A 21,112-nucleotide genomic window follows, 5' to 3' on the forward strand; every position below is an offset into this window, starting at 1 on the left:
TCAAGTGATTAACTGCTCGCCCGAGATTGCACTCCTGTTTGGGCCTATCTATTTATACTTCTTACTGCCGTGTTGTACAAACGCAACGAAGATCCGAATTCAAAAGAAATACCCATTGTCATAGTTATTAAAAATTTTAACTTAAATTACGTTATTTAAATCTTTAAAAAAATGTTCAGGAATATTGACAAACTAGAAACTCGCCCTCGCTTCGCTCTGGGAACTTTAATTTATTATTGATTATGAAAATAAGATGCCAGATTTTTTTTCTACCTACTTGACACTTATCATTATATTTTGGGTAATTCATAATATAATTTCATAAATTATAGTCTATGTGTTATTCTGATTTGTCGGCTATATTATTGTAAAGTTTCATCAAAATCAATCCAGTAGTTTTGGCGTGAAAGAGTAACAAATATATATCCATGCATTCTTAAAAACTTTCGCATTATATTAGTAAGATGATTCAATGGCCTCGATTGCATGCATTGTATAAACGTGTGCCACTCAATTTCTCGTTGAAGGATGATGTCACGCTGCATGTTGCTGCTGATTATTTATTTCAATCGTAATACATGCGAGCAAACATTAACTGTAACGATCCATGCCACCGTCTTTAGACTTATTGTTGTATTATTATTTTTTTGCGGAACATCGAAGGCAGATGAGAGATTACGTCATTCACTTGGATGCTGAGTCGTCACCGTTCTTTTTGGACTGCAGTAAAGCCAAGCTGCGGCCAAACTCTCATTACCTTCGCAATTAGTTTGACAATCAACACCTTATACCTCTCAGGAAACAGTGACGGGCTGTGATTGTTCAAAAGTGGGATAGTTGTGACAAAAATAGTCACTGGAAACGTCTTGTAGATGTATTGAATTGAATTAGTCATTTCTTCAAATAAGTTCGCCAGAGTTGAAAAATTTTAGGCAAATTTTGTCCTTATGATACCATACTTAGATTTCATGTTCATATTTTTTATAATTTCTATAAAACATTGGTTTCTCCATAACGCTGGAGATCTGAGCAATATTCAAAATAATAAAATGAAACATCGGTAGCATCCCACGATTGAATGGAGAGCGAGCTGCGACGTAATTGGGATATAATAGTTACAATAAACTCTTAACAAATGCGAAATGTGTTAACGCACTTGTCGAACACAGGAATTTGAATTTTAAAATCGACTACCGCACTGCTTATTTTTGTTTGAGCAAAGGTTACGTATTGTTAAAGTGTTTGCAGAAATGAAATTATTCAACATGGTTTTCGGGCGTTTGTGATTTAAGTCTTTAGAAAAATGAGCTTCTAGGTTTGGTGTCAGGTATTATTATTATTATTTTTTATTGCCTTTGTAGGCAGACGGGCATACTGCCCACCTGATGGTGAGTGGTTACTCAACTCTACTCCGGTGGCGGGCGGTGCAATGGTAAAAACGAGATGCTGGTATCATCTCGAACAATTCCTCAGAGCACTCCCCATGGAACATACGGTACAAGATACAGAGGGAACCGAAGAAGAAATTTTATAATTTTACAAAAAATTGCTATATTATTTTGCTAATTAATGCTAAATAAATATAATTGCTAATTATTTATTTTCTTTCTCTAACATTAATACGTACTTAAACTGGTATACAACTTGCAATAAGGCGAACAAGAGCAGTGACGTCATATCCTGCAATAGTGGACTCAGTAAAATAATACTAAAACTACACTTATTTTGTGTTTACTTCTTTTTGTTGTCTTAAGATTTTAAAATAAGGTCAACCTGTCTATTATTTATTTCATTATTTGGGTTTGGTACTCTTTCCTGTCATAGCGTCTCACCTTAAAAATATTTTGGCTATTAGAATACCCGGTTCTATTTTTAGTCACATAATTTACTGTAGGTACCTCCTGAGAAGGCAATAAATTTACGACAATTAACAATAAAATATAAAGTTTATCTAATTTTCTTGATCGCATTCAATCTATACTTCCTTTCAAGGCAGGTGTAATTGTAACTTTGACAGAGTCGTCGTTACCACACTAGGACGTGTTATGTGTCTGATTGTGGTTTTCCTGTTATGTAACAATGTGCACGTCTAGTTGCCTGGGTATCTACTGAATATTTTTCTAACAATAGAATGCTAAGTATTTTTTTAATGGATGTTAAGATGTATTTTATTGTGTTGCAGTAGCTATCTTAGAACCGAAGATATTTCATAATATATGCCCGAATTGATTCCTTCAAACATTTTTATGGTTGCTGGAGATTTTCGCCTTTTCTTATCCTTAATTCACATTGTCTGTCTTGGGCACAGTGTTCTTACCATCTCTTTCATTGCTTTGGGGTAAATCTCGAGTAGTATACCACCCATTGCAACGTGCCATAGGTTTGCGATTTTTCTGTTTCTACTTTTGGTATTTATTTTACTTGATCCGTTTTTGGTTCTATGATTTGTATTTTATCATTATAAACATTTTCATTAAAATTTCGCTGCTGTGTTTAGGAAGCTGCGTGAAATTTTATCACCCGAAACTCCTCGATAAAAAAACAAGACAAGAAAACAAACAATTTTTTTTATTTCAATCTCCTTCTATCAAGTCATTAAGGCGATGCGGAAATAAACGCATTCATTGAAAACTAAACGTGTCCTATATTTCCTTGCGTGTCTATTATCGAAACGTTACGAAATTTAAAATTTAAATCAAATCGTTTATAAACAAACGTGATGTTCCATTATGCATTAAAAACATTTTTATTAATATTGTGAAATGAGTACACATGTAAGATATTTAGTGGATATTAATATACAACAAAATCTTTTAGAAAAAAAAATACAAATAATTCGCTACGCACCGTTCTTACCTAGTCAAGAAATTTAAAGTTTTGGTTCGAATATCGTGTACAATATACGCATATTTCTTATGTTTGATTGTGTTTATTATTTCATACATAACGTCTCTTACGAGGGCGGCACTGAAAATTTCGGGAATTAACGAAGTGACACAACATTACTATTTAAAAATGTATTTATTGCTTTTCGAAGTATTCTCCGCGAAATTTGACACATTTTTCCATACGATGGAACCAATCATTGAAGCAACCATTCCATTCGGAAGTTGGGGTCTCCAAAATGGCCGTTTTGTAGGCGTCCACAGCTTCTTCAGGTGATGAAAATCTCTGTCCACGCAATTTATTCTTTATTTTGGGGAAAGTATAGAAATCATTAGAGCTTAGGTCGGGGCTGTACGGCGGATGGTCTAATAATTCTATGTTTTCTTGCTCTAAAAACTCTTTTGTTCTGTGCGCGGTGTGAGAACTCGCATTGTCGTGATGGAGGATGATGCGGCGGTTGCAGTTCTCTTTACGGAGTTCAGAAACGACCTGTGGCAAACAAATGCTAGCATACCATTCTGCATTAACCGTTCTTTGTCCCTCAAGAGGAATAGTCGTAACATGGCCGGTTTTGGAGACAAACGTGGCCACCATTTTTTTGCAACACTCCGTGAACGAACAATTTTTGTTGGCTTTAACTCATTTTCGAACACCCAAACTCGTGACTGGTTTTTTGTTTCGGGTTCGTACGCGTATATCCAAGATTCGTCACCTGATACAATGTTGTATGCAGCATTTGAGGATCCTGCGTGGAATATTTCGAGAGTTCTGACGCACCAAGTAACGCGAGCCGCTTTTTGCTCTTCACAGAGCGAATGCGGTATCCATCGGGAAAACAACTTTTTTACACCTAATTATTCATGCAAGATTATTTGTATTTGACTCATGCCAATGTCTAAAGTTGCCTGAATTTCGCGGTATGTCACATGTCGATCTTCCTCAATCAGCTTACGCACAGCAACGTTTTCTTGAGTGACTGCAGTTTTTGGACGACCTTGACGGGGATCATCACTGAGCTTTGACACGTCCACGTTGAAACTCAGCAAACCAGCGATAAATTGTGGTTTTGGATGGGGCTTCATCACCAAATGCAGAATTCATCCGGTCAACACACTGTTTTTGTGTTAAACCACTTCGAAAGTCATAATAAATCATCGCTCTTGAATTTTCTCGAGTCAATTCCGTTTTCTCAACGACTAAACAAGTTTGACAAAACCTCGTGACAAGACCGAGAATATTTTTAAAAATAAATAAATGGTATTCGATTTTTAAAACCAAGGAGTTTTGAATTAAAAAGATTTTAATATGACAGGAACAGTGGAAATATTCCATTCCCGATACTTTTAGTGCAGCCTAGTAGTAACAGAAATCGACATAAGTACTAGGGCACCGGTGACCTACACGTCCGTCATTGTCTAGTAGGCAGCGGCTTGGCTCTGCCCCTGGCATTGCTGAAGTCCATGGGCGACGGTAACCACTGACCATCAGATGGGCCGTATGCTCGTTTGCCTACAAGGGCAACAAAAAAATTCTAAAAATTATGTCTACGACTCGTGAAAATCGGATGTGTATTATATCTGCCGTACAAGATAGAAATCTGTGATTTTTTTATTTTTTTTTCAAAACAATTGAATCAACATCCCTATTGCATAATATAGTCGTGCTGTAAAACGTAGAATATAATTTTCCTTGTTTTCTGCGTTTAATTTCTTGGAACCTTATTATTAAGAAACCGTTGTGCAGTTTTAGACGTATCTGTGAGTTCTATCGTTTATACAATATTGCAGTACAGGGAAAGTAATGATGTTTGTTGGAATAGTAGTGAGCTTTATCGATTCTAGAAAACGACTAGATTATCAGGAACTCCGTCTGTAGTCATCGTTGAAGAATTTATACAGCTAATTCTTTTGATACGGTTTTCGAACAAAAGTTACAGTTCGGTCCATTTATTGCGACAGTTATCCTACATGACAAAAGTCAAAACCGTATACGATCCGCGGTAAGCTCTAGAGCCAACGCAATAACTTTCCCAATATCAATCTTTAAATATAATCCTTGTAATATTATAGACAATATTCCTTCTATTATTTTACGGTTGGGAGCCTATGCGTGTTAGTACAATCGTCTTTCCTTGTCTAGATCTTCGCAGCGTGAAACGAAACGCATATCCTCATTTTTTATATTATCTGTGCATTTTTCACTCAATCAAGATTTTGGCGCCTTTTTATAAAATTTCAAATTTATTTTATCTTTTATTTTTATTTTTGTTATTGCTTAGATGGGTGGACGAGCTCACAGCTCACCTGGTGTTAAGTGGTTACTGGAGCCCATAGACATCTACAACGTAAATGCGCCACCCATCTTGAGATATAAGTTCTAAGGTCTCAATTATAGTTACAACGGCTGCCCCACCCTTCAAACCGAAACGCATTACTGCTTCACGGCAGAAATAGGCAGGGTGGTGGTACCCACCCGCGCGGACTCACAAGATGTCCTACCACCAGTAAATATTAAATATGGTCGGGCTAAAAATATATAAAATCACTTCCACAAAACCGACATATTATTTGTCCCAAGCGTGGATATTCTTATTAAAGTTGCAAAATAATCTTGCCTTCAAGGATGAAATGTCTGATAGTCGTTATGTACCTTAATTGAGACTTTCACGAACGATGTGTGTGTCATCTTTATTAAAACTCGATATTAAAATCTGGTTTCATTGTTGTAAATTGTTTTCGTTGCTATCTATAATTTATAAATCTCTCCTTAAAGTTTCGGATCGTTTTATTATACTTGCTGAGTGCGCGAAATAACAATAAACTGCTACTTTATTGATCTTCTTGACACTATTTGTGCGTACATACACACACACGTGACACATACACACGTGACACTGTAAGGTCAATAAATCCATTAACTTATTTGGCTACGGCGCTAAGAGGTTTGACACTAACTTAAAACGGAAAAAGTTGATTCACACCAGTCATTATATTTCGATTCTTCGATCTTTGCGTTTCCAAACGTTTTCCTCTGAAAATAGTTGGTGCTCTATTAAACTTGCATGTTCATCTTTGTCGAGTTACATTAATAACAATGATACCATTAACAGAGTTATCTGAGATTTACCAATAAACCCTCAACAGCGGTATATGTCAATTGTGCTAATTTTTATAATCAATAGCGCGGGCTTGCTTTAAGTGATGTTCAATATATCTGTATTTGTTTGTGCTTGTTCAATTGGAATGGCATTCAGCATTCGGAGTTTGAAGGTTGAAACATACAAAGTTAGTTTAGAATTTTTTGACAAAAACTTAAAGCGAACTTATGGAAATCGTCGTGGCCTAAAGGATAAGACGTCCGGTGCATTCGTGTCTAGCGATGCAACGGTGTTCGAATCTCGCAGACGGGTACCAATTTTTCTAATGAAAGACGTACTTAACAAATGTTCACGATTGACTTCCACGGTGAAGGAATAACATCGTGTAATAAAAATCAAACCCGCAAAATTATAATTTGCGTAATTACTGGTGGTTGGACCTCTTGCGAGTCCACACGGGTAGGTACCACCACCCTGCCTATTTCTGCCGTGAAGCAGTAATGCGTTTCGGTTTGAAGAGTGGGCAGCCGTTTTTACGGATGTTCCGTTATAACTACTGAACCACGCATCCGATTGACTTAAAACTTGGTATCCATGTAGAAAATACATATACTTAATGGATAGGCTAATATTTATATGAGTGTTGGACTCCCTACACCAGTTGCGGGGGCGTTAATAATGAGAATCTTTGTGGGGGTGAGAAATAATAATGTTAATTTTAAATGCCCAGCGAAGCGGGCGGATAAAGCTAGTATTAGATAAATCTAATTCTATTGTCCACTACCTATAGCTATGAGCGAATGTTCTAGATTAACTAAAAATAGGCCAGGTCGTTCATCCCGATGTTGTCCCATTTATAAACGTCCGTGTACCGATAACCTTTACAGGTATATTCTAACGCAGTGGTTAACTTTAACCCTCGTTCACTAAGCGAACTTTGAACGTTTCTTCCGATTAATATTGTTATGTTGTTGATATGCAATGTGATTGATTACCGTAATGTGTCATATCCCTCCACGTTGGCAGCAGTGTTTACATTGTTTTAACAAGCTAAACTTTTTTATTATTATAATATTAAAAAAAAATATCTTTTCTTTAGATATTTACCGTCTAATTTGAGGGTAGTTATCACAAGTGTTCATGAATGATATCTTCGTTCTCCGTGACCACGAACGGTGTTCAATATTCGAATGGTCGGGAATAATAGGTAGCGGGTTGGGTTTGCCGCTGGCATTACTGTCGTCCATGGGCGACGGAGGGGCAATAAAAAATTTTTCCCGAGATTAAACAGTATAAGATAGGTTTGAATTACGTATTTTGTGGTGCAAGTGGTGCACGTGGAAGCAGTAATGCGTTTCGGTTTGAAGGGTGGGGCAGCCGTTGTAACTATACTGAGATCTTAAAACTTATATCTCAAGGTGGGTGGCGCATTTACTTTGTAGATGTTTATGAGCTCCAGTAACCACTTAACATCAGGTGGGCTGTGAGCTCGTCCACCCATCTCAGCAATAAAAAAAAAGAAAAAGTAAAGCCAGCTGAGATAGAAAGTAGAGAGCCGTTTGTAAGTTCAAAAAAATAAAATAAATTAGACATCGTCGTAAGAATATAATATTAACTAGGGGTCCCGCAGTAGTCGAAATTCGACTATAATTCATTGGAATTGAAAGTTTGTACACTATTTTGATTGTATATTATACTTCTATATTCACGAATTTCGCCAAGACTACACAAATATTAACAAAGATAAACCATATTCTATTCCCAATTTGACAACAGATGTCAAGAACAAAAGTTTGACAATAAATAGTATGCATGCGTGTGTGCGTCAAATACATGGTATGTAGTGTGTGTAATGTTTTCTTTATTGATTTAATGTATCTTTTATGCATTATTTAAAAAAAATATTAGCATTGTGCGCTTCTTCCCTATATTCTCTATAAGTGTGGAAAATTTCATACTCCTCCGTTCGCGCAATTTTCTTAAAAAGGGATACAAAGTTTTTGCTTCACGTATTAATATATAGATACCTACAAATGAACTCCTGGGGCTCAATGTATTTTAAATTTGCCGTATCATTTCATTTGTGTAAACAAATATTATCATTGCATTGTTATATTTTACTTTCTCTCGTGTTCCTCCGCGCTTTAAATATGCTTTTAATATTTTCTGCTCATTGTGTTACACATCGAACATGATAAATCAATATTGAAATAAGCACAATTTGCAGAGAATTACAGCTGTGTATTCCAATCGAGGATTTCATCACGTTTTTAATATGAGGCTTTCGTATGCAGGAATCGGTTTGAACGCTAATAAATTCTCGACATATCTAAATTCTTTCCCGGGTGGATATTCATATAAGGTGAAAGGCAAAAACAAATACTCAATAATAATATATTGCTCAATTTGCCTTTTGCCAACCTTTATTTACCAAATGAGAAATTTCTGAATAGCACTAAAAACAATTTCAAAAACTTTATAAAACTTAATTCTAGTATTTTACGACGAACTGGGGCTCCGGATAAAACAGAGTACTTTAATAATCCAAACGACAGAATAATATCTCGGGTGGTGAAGGCCGCGAAATACTCTTCACAAGACCAAAAAGCTGATAAAAATAAATATCAAAATTTCTTTTCTCACCATTGACTGCATCTTAAAGCATCTTATTAGTTTTACTTAAGAGGAAAATTTAGTCATTAGTAACAAGGAGGTTTATGAATCATTGTCAAGCCAAACGGGAAATCCCTGAATGTAGATGTCTGTGGTGTCAATGTGTTTGTACGCCACATGCACGTGCTTGTTACAATGCTCAACTACAACTCTTGTTCGTAGGGTTGTGCCGTCTTATTAGATCTGAATATGTGTGACTTGGTTTGATAGATTCGTCTTTCGGACGCGTCTCTCATTATAGAATCTCGAGTGTTAGTTAACTAAAAACTTACAGATTTATTAACAATATCAACAATTATTTATAGCTAAAAGTGAAAAAAATGACGTTCTGGGTTTTCTATCGTTTGCCGAGGAGGGGAGGATATAAATATCAAAGATTAGATTTATGATTTTTTGTTTGATGAATTCAATGCGTTGTCAACCCTGCAGTCAATAGTTTGTCTAATGAATACGAAACTAACAGCACTCATAAATATTGTGTCAAGGACATCGGTCATCTGTTTGTCGAGATCGGCACGTCCTGGCCACGCGCTTATCTTGAATGTAATTAAAAAAAAAACAACTTTATATAGGTTTATTTATTTAATATTAATTTTGGAACGTGATGTATTGACTAATATGTTAAACGCCCGGTCTGTTCGTATCGAACTAATATTGCAGGTGTAAGCAATTGCTGCAAGATCCAACTTTTCTAAGTTAAACTCGTGATTAGCACAAAGAAGCTCACTGAGTTTCTTGCCGGATCTTTTCCGCGATTCCGATCCGGTGGTAAATTTAGTTTTTTTTTATTTATTGCTTAGTGGAATGGACGAGCTCACAGCCCACCTGGTGTTAAGTGGTTACTGGAGCTCATAGACATCTACAACGTAAATGCACCACCCACCTCGAGATATAAGTTCTAAGGTCTCACTATAGTTACAACGGCTACCCCACCCTTCGAACCGAAACGCATTACTTCTTCACGGCGCGGGGTGGTGGTACCTACCTGTGCGGACTCCCAAGAGGTCCTACCACCAGTGATCTTCTCCGCGATTCAGATCCGGTGGTAAATTCTGCAAAGCACTGCTCTTGCTAGGGCTAGTGTTAGCAAATTCTCTTAGGTTGAGCCCGTGAGCTAACCTACCCGTCCGGGCCTAGCTGAAATAGCCTCTTAGGCTATAAGCCAATAGGTAGGGGAAAAAATAATAATATCGAATATATCAGATCAACTGTTATGGCACACAACTAATGTCTAGCTTTAATATAAGTCAGACATTAGGTTAAAGATTTTCATGGAATTTAGTGTTTTTGATCTTGAGACCGACTGATATTCAAAGTAGTTAGTTATGTACGTGACATCTACTCACAAACGACATGTACGGCGAATGCAACATCCTATAGTGAAATAATCTATAAGTTAAATCAAAATGCGTATATTAACTTTAATATTTACTTTTTTACTGGTGGTAGGACCTTTTGTGAGTCCGCGCGGGTAGGTACCACCACCCTGCCTATTTCTGCCGTGAAGCAGTAATGCGTTTCGGTTTGAAGGGTGGGGCAGCCGTTGTAACTATACTGAGATCTTAGAACTTATATCTCAAGGTGGGTGGCGCATTTACGTTGTAGATGTCCATGGGCTCCAGTAACCACTTAACACCAGGTGGGCTGTGAGCTCGTCCACCCATCTAAGCAATAAATAAAAAATAAAAATTTAAAAGTTGCGAATCTCCGAAGGGGGTCTGCGAGTCTCTGAATGGGGTGAACTGAACTTGGCTCAATTCAACCCGTTCAAGACACAAGTTTGCGCGTTCACTTCGGAGAAGGACTCCTTTGCTATGGCGCCGCAATTCCAAGGAGTATCCATGCAACCTTCCGAGAGTATCGGGATACTTGGGGTCGACATTTTGAGCGATGTCTAATTTCGGAGTAATTTGGAACGAAAAGCCAAGTTAGCGTCCAAAATGCTCGAAGTCCTCAACAGAGCGAAGCGGTACTTCACGCCTGGACAAAGATTTTGCTTTATAAAGCACAAGTCCGGCCTCGCGTGGAGTACTGTTACCATCTTTGGGCCGGGGCTCCCAAATACCAGCTTCTTCCATTTGACTCCATACAGAAGAGGGCCGTTTGGATTGTCGATAATCCCATTCTCATGGATCGGTTGGAACCTCTGGGTCTTCGGAGGGACTTCGGTTCCCTCTGTATTTTGTACCGTATGTTCCATGGGGAGTGCTCTGAGGAATTGTTTGAGATGATACCATCATCTCGTTTTTACCATCGCACTGCCCGCCACTGGAGTAGAGTTCATCCATACTACCTGGTGCCACTGCGTTCATCCACAGTGCGTTTCCAGAGATCTTTTTTGCCACGTATCATCCGGCTATGGAATGAGCTCCCCTCCACGGTGTTTCCCAAGCGCTATGACATGTCCTTCTTCAAACGAGGCTTGTGGAGAGTACTTAACGTTAGGCAGCGGCTTGGCTCTGACCCTGGCATTGCTGAAGTCCATGGGCGACGGTAACCACCCACCACTAGGTGGTCCGTATACTCATCTGCCTACAAGGGCAATAAAAAAAGAAGTTAGCCAGCAAGATAGATCTCCATCAATAAATATACAATGAAAGAGAAACGTTTTGTATTGATTTAAAAGCAAATAACTAGAATGTGATTTCGTATCATTCATTATGTCATCATTATGTTTTTCTTTTTGCAGTTGTAAAACAGAGGCTGCAAATGTTGAACTCTCCATATAGGGGTGTTTGGGAGTGCGCGCGGCACGTCTACAGAGCGGAGGGATTGCGCGCCTTCTATCGCTCATACGGAACCCAGATAGCCATGAACGTACCATTCCAGGTAATAGATTAATTTAATTTTAAGTCAAGAGCGCTAACTATTGCACCATAACACGTCGTTTCGGATCCTCCCGATCCACTAACAGTGCTTTTAGGTACCTCAAGCACCGGTCATCCGGTGGTTGAGGTCCACGACGAACCCGTAGGCGAAGCCAAAATACCGCTGGTCGATTTCGCAAGGTTTTGCGCAGCGCCGGGATAAATAGCGGCGTTTATTGTCGGAGTCGGAGGCCAAGACTCACTTTGGGGTCATAGCGCCAGCGCCGTAGTAGTAGTAGTTTTTAACCCACAGACACAGCCCACTGAGTTTCTCCCCGGATCTTCTCAGTGGGCCGCGTTTCCGATCCGGTGGTAGATTCTGCGAAGCACTGCTCTTGCTAGGGTTTAATGTTCGCAACGTCATCAGGTTTGAGTCCTGTGAGCTCACCCTCTAATTCGGCGAATCTGGAATGACCCCTCGAGGCTACTAAATTAGGCAGGGAAAAAAAAAACAAATAAATACCAGCGGCAACATCATGATTTGTCATTCGTGAACACCTGACTGATTAAGTAAGTTAAATAGCTAAACCAAACAGTATTCCTTTTTTTATTGCTTAGATGGGTGGACGAGCTCACAGCCCACCTGGTGTTAAGTGGTAACTGGAGCCTATAGACATTTACAACGTAAATGCGCCACCCACCTTGAGATATAAGTTCTAAGGTCTCAGTATAGTTACAACGGCTGCCCCACCCTTCAAACCGAAACGCATTACTGCTTCACGGCAGAAATAGGCGGGGTGGTGGTACCTACCCGTGCGGACTCACATGAGGTCCTACCTCCAGTAAAGTAAGATTAATGGTGTATATAAATTGTTTGCATTGTCTTTTAGGCGTTACATTTTGTCACGTACGAATGGTGTCAAAGCGTACTGAATCCGGCTCGCAAGTACGACCCGCGCGCGCACGCGCTCAGCGGGGCGGCCGCCGGCGCGCTCGCTGCGGCCGCGACCACTCCGCTCGATGTATGCAAAACTGTGCTCAATACACAGGTGAGTTGAGGTTGATTTTGCTTGTTGTAACGTAATCTGTCGTGGATTCTTTCACGATTCCGATCCGGTAGTAGATTAATTCGCGAAGCAATTGCTCTTGAGTTGTTAGGTCTCCTTCGGACGCGATCGGGCGGTTGTTAGCAAATCACACCCCTCTTGCCTGAGCCCTTGCTCGCCCACTTGTCCTGGTGAAACTGGAAAGGCCTCCGGGCTACCAGTAATCTTTCAATCATAAAAAAAAAATTCTTTCTTTACCTACATTTTATACAGGGTGTTGTACGCCTTCGAAGTCGAAATGTGCAAGACTGTCGATTGAGACTGATGGTAGTTATCTCACTAATTAATAATGTTAAATTTACTTAAATTAAGATTCGTTAAATAGTTTCAAAATTTCGAATATAAATACAAATATCATGTCTATATTTACAAAGCATAATATATTAACCATAGCTTAATATCAAGCGGAAGATACAATCTATGTATACGCAAAAAATGCTACTAACTTATGAGAGCTTCGCTTTTATCGGATGTATCTACATGTTGGATGTAACGCCATCTGTTATCGAATAGCGGAAACGGATATCAAAACAACTAGTACTATCGGGGAAGTTCCAGAAGTATCGACATAATTACTTCAGTGCGCCACGTAGGGCATCGGTGACCTATATGGCGGTCAAAGGGTTAAAAGTGTCGCAACTGTGCAATTTGTACGATCAATGAAAATATTCAATAGTAACAATATTTGATAAAGATAGAATCAGTGTTTGATAGGTTAAACTTCTTTGTTGCTAAATTTTAAGTGTGCTAGCAAATTTTTTTTTATTGCTTAGATGGGTGGACGAGCTCACAGCCCACCTGGTGTTAAGTGGTTACTGGAGCCCATAGACATCTACAACGTAAATGCCGCCACCACCCACCTTGAGATATGAGTTCTAAAGTCTCAGTATAGTTATAACGGCTGCCCCGCCTTTCAAACCGAAACGCATTACTGCTTCACGGCAGAAATAGGCAGGGTGGTGGTACCTACCCGTGCGGACTCACAAGAGGTCCTACCACCAGTAATACTAATAAGTAATAATACTAATAAATATAGTATAAGTTATTATGTTGCTCTTAAATAAGTTAGAGGAAATCTGAAAGTGGCACCCGTGACAGAGAAGTTGAGAAGTGCGCGTTTGGGATGATATGGACATGTGATGAGACGAAATGAAAATGAGGCTCGTAAGAGAGTGTTATCTATGAATGTGGAAGGATATAGAGGAAGAGGTAGACCTAAGAAGAAATGGATGGATTGCGTGAAAGACGATATGGGTAAGAGGGGAGTGAGCGAAGAAATGGTATATGATAGAAGAGTATGGAAGGAGAAAACATGTTGCGCCGACCCCAGGTAACTGGGAGCAGGGCAGGAGAATGATGATCGTATAAGTTACTAGCCGTACCCGTTCGCTTCGCTGGGCATTTAAAATTAACATTATTATTTCTCACCCCCACAAAGATTCTCATCATTAACGCCCAGGCAACTGGTGTAGGGAGTCCAACACTCATATAAAAATTAGGCTATCCATTAAGTACATGTATTTTCTACACGGATACCGAGTTTCAAGTCAATCGGATGCACGGTTCAGTAGTTATAACGGAACATCCGTAAAAACCACTGCAGATTTATATATATTAGTATAGATTCGTTTTCTTCCTACAGGAATCGGCAGCGAGAGCGGACGGCTTGCTAGAAGCGGCTTCTCAAGTGATGCGAGCCACCGGGCCCCTGGGCTTCTTCAAGGGCGTCCAGGCTCGCGTCCTGTACCAAATGCCGGCCGCCGCCATCTGCTGGCTCACGTACGAAACCTTCAAACACATGCTCGGCAATGTAAGTACGCTCAAGCTGTATAGCAGCACCTCTTAGTGATTCGATCTATCTGTAACCTTTTTGCTAGCGGTTTGCTGGCGTTAAGTGGTTACCGGAGTCGACATAAAGACGCAAGAATCTCTGCCCACGTCACAAACGTATGTTGAAAAGTCGGATTATATTCTACTAGCGACCCGCCCTCGCTTCGCTTCGGAAAATGTAATTTATTATTGATTTCTCCACTATTTAATGGATATTATTATACATATAAACGTTCCTCTTCAATCACTCTATCTATTTAAAAAAATCGCATCAAAATCCGTTGCGTAGTTTTAAAGATTTAAGCATACATAGGGACAGACAGATATAGGGACAGAGAAAGCGACTTTGTTTTATAGTATGTAGTGATAACGGCTGTCCCAACCCTCAAACTGGAAAGTACGACTGTTTTGATTGGCACCAATAAAAGTTGGTCTGATCTATACTTCTATTCCGATCCACGTGCCGCATAAGTAATTTGGAATAAAACAATAATGTCATGTTAATTATAATCTAACAAGTCCAATTTAAATGCTATATTGCAGACGAAAGAAGACGAGAGCACGAACAGCGGAGCCGGGGGCCCCCCTCCCCCCTCCCTGTCCTCCTCCCCCTCCCCGCCCCTCGCGGCCGCGCTGCGACTGGCGGCCGCCTCCACGGAGGTGCCAGCCACCAACACCCTCACGAGGACGTAAGACTCCTTACAACAAACACGTAAATACAATTCGTCGTCACGGTACAGCATCGAAAAAGTGGTTTAACTGCTAACTACCTTCTTTTTTTTTCGTACCTATGCTGATAGCCTTAGCTATTTCAGCTTCTCCTTGACGTGTAGGTGAGCTCGCGGGGCTCAAATCGGGTGTGTTGCTAACACTGGTCCTAGCAAGAGCAGTGCTTTGCTGACTCTACCACCGGATCGTAAACCCACTGAAAAGATCGGGCGAGAAACTCAGTGGGCTGTGTCTATGGGTTAATTCGCTCGTCGAGCCCTTCGTCGCAAGCGATGTGTTCGATAAGGACGATGACCGGTGCTTGAGGTACCTAAAAGCACCGTTAATGGATCGGGAGGATCCGTGATGACGTGCTTAGGGCTGCTACCTACCGCCCGCTCAGGATGTCAACAGTACAATATAACACCTTTAGAATTGAAGTGGCTAAATTAAATTTATTGTTAAGAAAATAAATTTTATACTTTGAACGACTTATAAACATGTATTCTATCAGTTTATAAAGTAAAAAAATAAAATTCAATTTTTATATTTTAGCCCACAAAAGAAAAGTGTTCATTTTTCGTCTCTTTAAAATTAATCGCATATTTTAAACTTTAACGTATGCCGCCTTAAGACTCAAAGTATTAAAATCCAAACTGTAAAAATTATAATTCTTCAATTACATTTTTAACGTTTAGCAAAAAACATTTTTTTTTGGATTAAACCACTTCAATTCTAAAATTGCGTTATACCATCGCCCTAATCCAATAGTTGTATTTTCGAAACATTTAGCAATACGCAAAGTTTTATGTACTACAGAATATTATTTGTTATAATTAGAATTAAAGATTTATATTTAAAAAAAAAAAAAGTTGGTAACCCTACCGGGCGCTGACGCGGGATACTGTCAAAGAAGTGTTTACGACAGTCTATGTAGATCAGCACTGCATATGTTTCCATCTTGTACCATACAATATTGTCGTTCTTAAAGATACGTAATAAGAAACCGGTGAAGTCTTTATAAAAATGACGCGCAAATTTTGGAAAACGAGTTTTTTCATTAAGTGTGACGTCATTTGGGGCCAAAACGTACAAAAAGCTCACCACAGATTATACACGAAAACACAAATATTGACCACAATTGATATCGCGAGCTAAGTTTTGTGTTTAGCTTGACGTCAAAATTTAATTTGTTGATTTTAAAATATTTAAAAAAAATTTACAAAAGTAGTGTTTTTTTTTTTAATTAGATTGTAATAAAAAGTTCTTATTTACAATTTTCATATAATTTCTTTGCTGATGTTGCTCGAAGATGACGACGAATTGTTTTGTAAACCTTACATCGTACAATGCTGACGTCCTAACAGAATTATATCCTAACGCAGAGATGTCTCATGTTAATTGGTTCGATTCGAATTCTATTTAATGTTGAAATAAATCAGTTCAATTATACATATATACGTTAACAAACCAAAACAGAATGATTCTCGTGTTTCTTTAAATTAGAACATTTAATAAGAAAGTCATATTTGAATTACGTTGAGTAATTTGAACTAACAAAAAAACGTGTGGGGTTCAAAACTCTGTGTATTGAAGTTACAAGGAAAAGCCAAAAAAATGAAGTCTTAAAAAAAGAAAATAAGAATTAACGTTTTTTATTTTTGACATTTCTGCTTTTTCATTGATTCTGTGGGGACTGTCAATGCGTTGTTTAAATTTATATGTATAGTGATGTGATGATGTTAAATTTGAATGGAATTATGAGGTGTTCTTGTTGATGTTTTTCATGAATGCAAAAAACATAATTTTATATTAAAAAAATATTATTAAAATCCCCCCTGTATGTTTATTTAACAAATTAGAACTGAGAATACCAAACAATAATAATATTTAAATGACGTTTGCAAAAAGATTTTTAACAAAAGTTGAGAATTATCACGGGCTAAACATAAAATTTGAAAAGCATTAACAATAAATACCGGAACGCGCGAGGAGGCTTGTGCGTTTGTTTATTTGTTTGTTTTTTTTTTTTTAATTGTATGTCTGTGATTTGTTTTTGATTATTTTTATTCCGATTTATTATTGTATGTACACATTTAACGCTTTAGTACATAATAATTTTATTAGCTAAGGGACTCCTTTCAAATGTCAAAACGTAATGGTTTATCTTGATATGAATGGTCCATATACACGAATGGCTCTGCGAAAATTAAATGTTTGTGATAGAAAATGTATGTAAATGATATTCTCAGTTGCCAGCGATTTTTTTTTTCCTTTAAATTTAGAACCAATTCAAAATACCAATTTAGTTCTTATAAAAAAAAAAAAAAACGATTTAATTATTTTTTTTAAAGTAATGAATAAGATTATGAAATAATTGTAAATTAATCAAGTGAACAATATAAAAATTAGGCCGTATAAAATTTGTAAATAAAATATAGAGTTGGCAACTAAATTACAGAGCTTGCAACATTTCTTGAATTTGACAACATCAGTTGTCACTTCAATATTGCCAGTTTCCATATCGGTTTTATATTTAATTTCTAGCTTCTAAATAATACTCCGGTGCTCACACATAACTTGTATTAAAGCGTTAATTCAGTTCTTTTTTGATTCCACCATAATGCCGCATTGGTCATAACAGCAGACATTTCATTATTATAAGAAGAAAACATAAATTACCATCGAAATTATTAAAAGCGCTGTTATATTTCGTATTAAGACTATTAATAGATTGATTTTTGAAAAATACATCTCTACGGTTATCCTAAATTTTTCTCAGTATAAAAATAGTTTTTGTTCCAATATTTCCTCAATCGTTTCTCAATACGAGGAATGTCAAAGTGGATGTCGTTTTAATTTTCAAATCATTTGATTCAGTTATTTTTGTATGTCATGAATGGGTTCTGTTTAAATTAATAGATGAGCTTAAAACAGAAGTTCCGTTGTCTTGAATTGATTTCGCGCTGGCGATGTCAAAACGCTAACATTATCTTCCTACTCGCTGATAAACGTGTACATAAAAATTATTGATACGAATCGTGTGTCTCATCTTAAAGTGGTTCACACTATAAATAATATGAAAATGAGTTAAATTAATGTTTTTGTCTTTGAGACGAGATAGATCGAAACAGCCATCACATGCGCCCGTGTCTTTGTTACCACATATTCGAATAAGATTTATAAATAACACATACCTTTTAATTTTCATTTGCTTCATTCATTTAATTTACTCTAAATTCATTGTGTATACTTTCGCGGATATTAGTGCCTACATTTATTACAATTCTCGAATGTTGCCAGCGCAACTGACTCGGTCTCAGAGGAGCATACGTCGATCGTCGCTAATGGCCGCTAGTTTCGGTAAATTCAAGCCGTGTTTTTAAGATTTGCGCGGCGTGTAACGGAATCCCTTTTTCAAAGCCACTGAAGTCCTATTTTAATAATAAAAATATTCATTAGGCCGTTTTAATGTTTGTACAAAGCGAACCCGCAATGTAATAGAAAGGCAGCTTTCTCGCGCTCCTATGAGACCGTAGCATTAATATCTATATGGACTAGTTTTCGCCCGTTTGGTCAAAATTCGATCTTACAGCAATACCTTAAGATTTAGATTCATTTTATTGCATAACGTTTGCTCTTGTTAGGTTGTTTACACCTTTGTGTGTGAAGGTAGAAAAAAAAATGTTTCCAATTTTTGTTTTAATTGAAAACTATAGTCCGTCTATGGTTACGAAATAACAATGGCTTGATAGAGGAGAAGGCGCTGAACTGTTTTGTCTCTGCCTATTTATGTGTAGATTACGTTGCGTGCAATGCAAGCAACATTTTTTTAATCTACCGCCTATCTTCGTTATTGAAAACAGTCCTAATATATCTCGTATAAAATATTCCTTATATTGCTTTATTACAATAGTAATAAAAAGAAATATCTCATGTTAAATAATGTGAAGAAATGATGACGTACCAAAAATACAGTATCATCAGGAGCAAAATAATTTTTTTTGGCAACTAAAATAAAATCCAAATTTCATCAAATATCTTGTAAATCACCTATAGGCAACAAATTCGTTTCTTTTTTAATCTAAATTCTAATGTCATAATAATATTGTAAGTAAATGCTAGGGCATACAATTATCGAAACGGGTTTTACACGAAGTAAAGTATCAAATTTTTTTTTTTTGCAAAGCTTTAGTAACATCACAGTGAACGGTTTATTGCCTGATCCCAATCGTACTCTGAGAAGGCATGTCGGTATTGTTCGTGAGTGTAATTCCTTACCGTCATATTTTGAAAGTGTCAATTGTGTTTTATTTCGGTGGTGGTCAATTGTTGTTTTGGTTTTTTAAGCTCACTGGGCGTACACAGTGAGATGCTGTTTCGACTCTAGTGAGATTAGCTTAGAATAATATATTTTATTTTTGTAATAATTCGCGCACATAAATCTAAAAATAGATGCAGACGAATACAGACGCTATATTTTTTTTTTATATGTCTATAAAATAATCGTTGATACTAGTCACAAGGAAAATATTATTTTCGTGATGAATGTAATAAGAAGTTTTTCGTTGCGAAAACTTTCAAATCCCAGAGCTCATTTAAAGTTACAGCACGTGTAGTACACTGCTAGTTGGTCGCAAGTCAGCATCGTTAGTCTGCCGCACGTGTCTACCGCTAGTCGGCAACACGTGTCTACCACTAGTCGGCAGCACGTGTGCACCACTAGTCGGCAGCACGTGTCCACCACTAGTCGGCATCACCTATGTACCACTAGTCGACAGCACGTGTACATCGCTAGTTGACAGCACGTGTGCACCACTAGTCGGCGGTGTCGTAGACGATTCGATTCAATAAAAAAATCGTTTACTAAAAATGTAAAGTTATTGAGTACAATAGTGATACGGAATTGTCAAAATCGATTGTTTTAATATAAATCATAAAACTATAATCAATATGATTCGTGTATCTATCTATATGTAAATATGTTTGAGCTTCATTGATGTGTGGGTCACTCGAATGTGTTATGCCGGCGAACAATTATATAGACTTATTTTATAAAATTATCTCAATAATGTTAAAAGACGCGCTTGATTAATATTTGGCCTACAACAAAATTTGAAGTCGTGCATTTCTTTACAACATACGGCTTTGTGTTTATTGAAGAGGAATAAATGATCGGGGCTTTGTGTTGAGATAACTCAATTACATCCTAGAGGATGAAAAATATGTTGGCGGTGCTATGTATATTGTGATGAGAGACGTGTGTGTGGTGTAGCGTTTTGTGATTGCGACGAAATATTGAACGATTAAACTTTTAACCAATGCACTTTCTGTGTAACGTACTCTATGACGCTCAAACTTGAGAAATTGAAATCTTTTAAAAAGTATTTTTGAATTTTAATTTCAACCCGCCAGCAGTCACGGAACGTTATGAAGGAGTGGAGAGCTCATTTGAATTCAAAATTATTATGTTACTGTTTGTGTACATTATTAATTAACTATATTTGTTATATTTATGTGTTTAAAATGTATAATAGAATGAGTGGAAGCTCTTTTTTTTTTTTAAATTAAGTGTTTTAGAATTTAATATAGGAATTTGTGTAGCGGCGAGGCCGTTCACCGCTCGTTGAAGAGTGTAAAATCAATGAAAATAAAAACAGTTTTAAGAGGAGAGAAAAAAAAATGCAAAACGAAATATAGTGAATAAAAACAGTTGGACAATATTTCGATGTTTTAATGCACCCAAGATATCCTAAGACGCAAAATAATGGAACTCACTGTCCTAAAGGATAAGACGTCCGGTGCATTCATATGTAGCGATGTAACGGTGTTCGAATCCCGCAGGCGGGTACCAATTTTTGTAATGAAATACGTAGTTAACAAATGTTCATGATCGACTTCCACGGTGAAGGAATAACATCGTGTAATAAAAATCAAACCCGCAAAATTATAATTTACGTAATCACTGGTGGTAGGACCTCTTGGGAGTCTGCACGGGTAGGTAC

The 21,112-nt window shown here is 37.5% G+C and overlaps 1 protein-coding gene across 2 annotated transcripts in view; it reads left to right on the forward strand.

Moving 5' to 3' along the window:
• The window catches only part of LOC114250772 (mitoferrin), a 68,402-nt gene extending 47,572 nt beyond the window's left edge, over positions 1 to 20,830 (forward strand). For both annotated transcript variants that reach the window (XM_028184773.2, XM_028184774.2), the window contains exons 5-8: positions 11,346 to 11,485; positions 12,354 to 12,512; positions 14,212 to 14,379; positions 14,943 to 20,830. In XM_028184773.2, coding sequence (XP_028040574.2) covers positions 11,346 to 11,485; positions 12,354 to 12,512; positions 14,212 to 14,379; positions 14,943 to 15,092 — 617 coding nt within the window. In that variant the 3' untranslated portion in view covers positions 15,093 to 20,830. The remainder of the gene's footprint in view (positions 1 to 11,345; positions 11,486 to 12,353; positions 12,513 to 14,211; positions 14,380 to 14,942) is intronic.
• The last annotated feature ends 282 nt before the right edge of the window (positions 20,831 to 21,112 follow it).

This window comes from Bombyx mandarina, chromosome 26, assembly GCF_030267445.1.
Source record: "Bombyx mandarina strain Sakado chromosome 26, ASM3026744v2".
Classification (NCBI taxonomy): domain Eukaryota; kingdom Metazoa; phylum Arthropoda; class Insecta; order Lepidoptera; family Bombycidae; genus Bombyx; species Bombyx mandarina.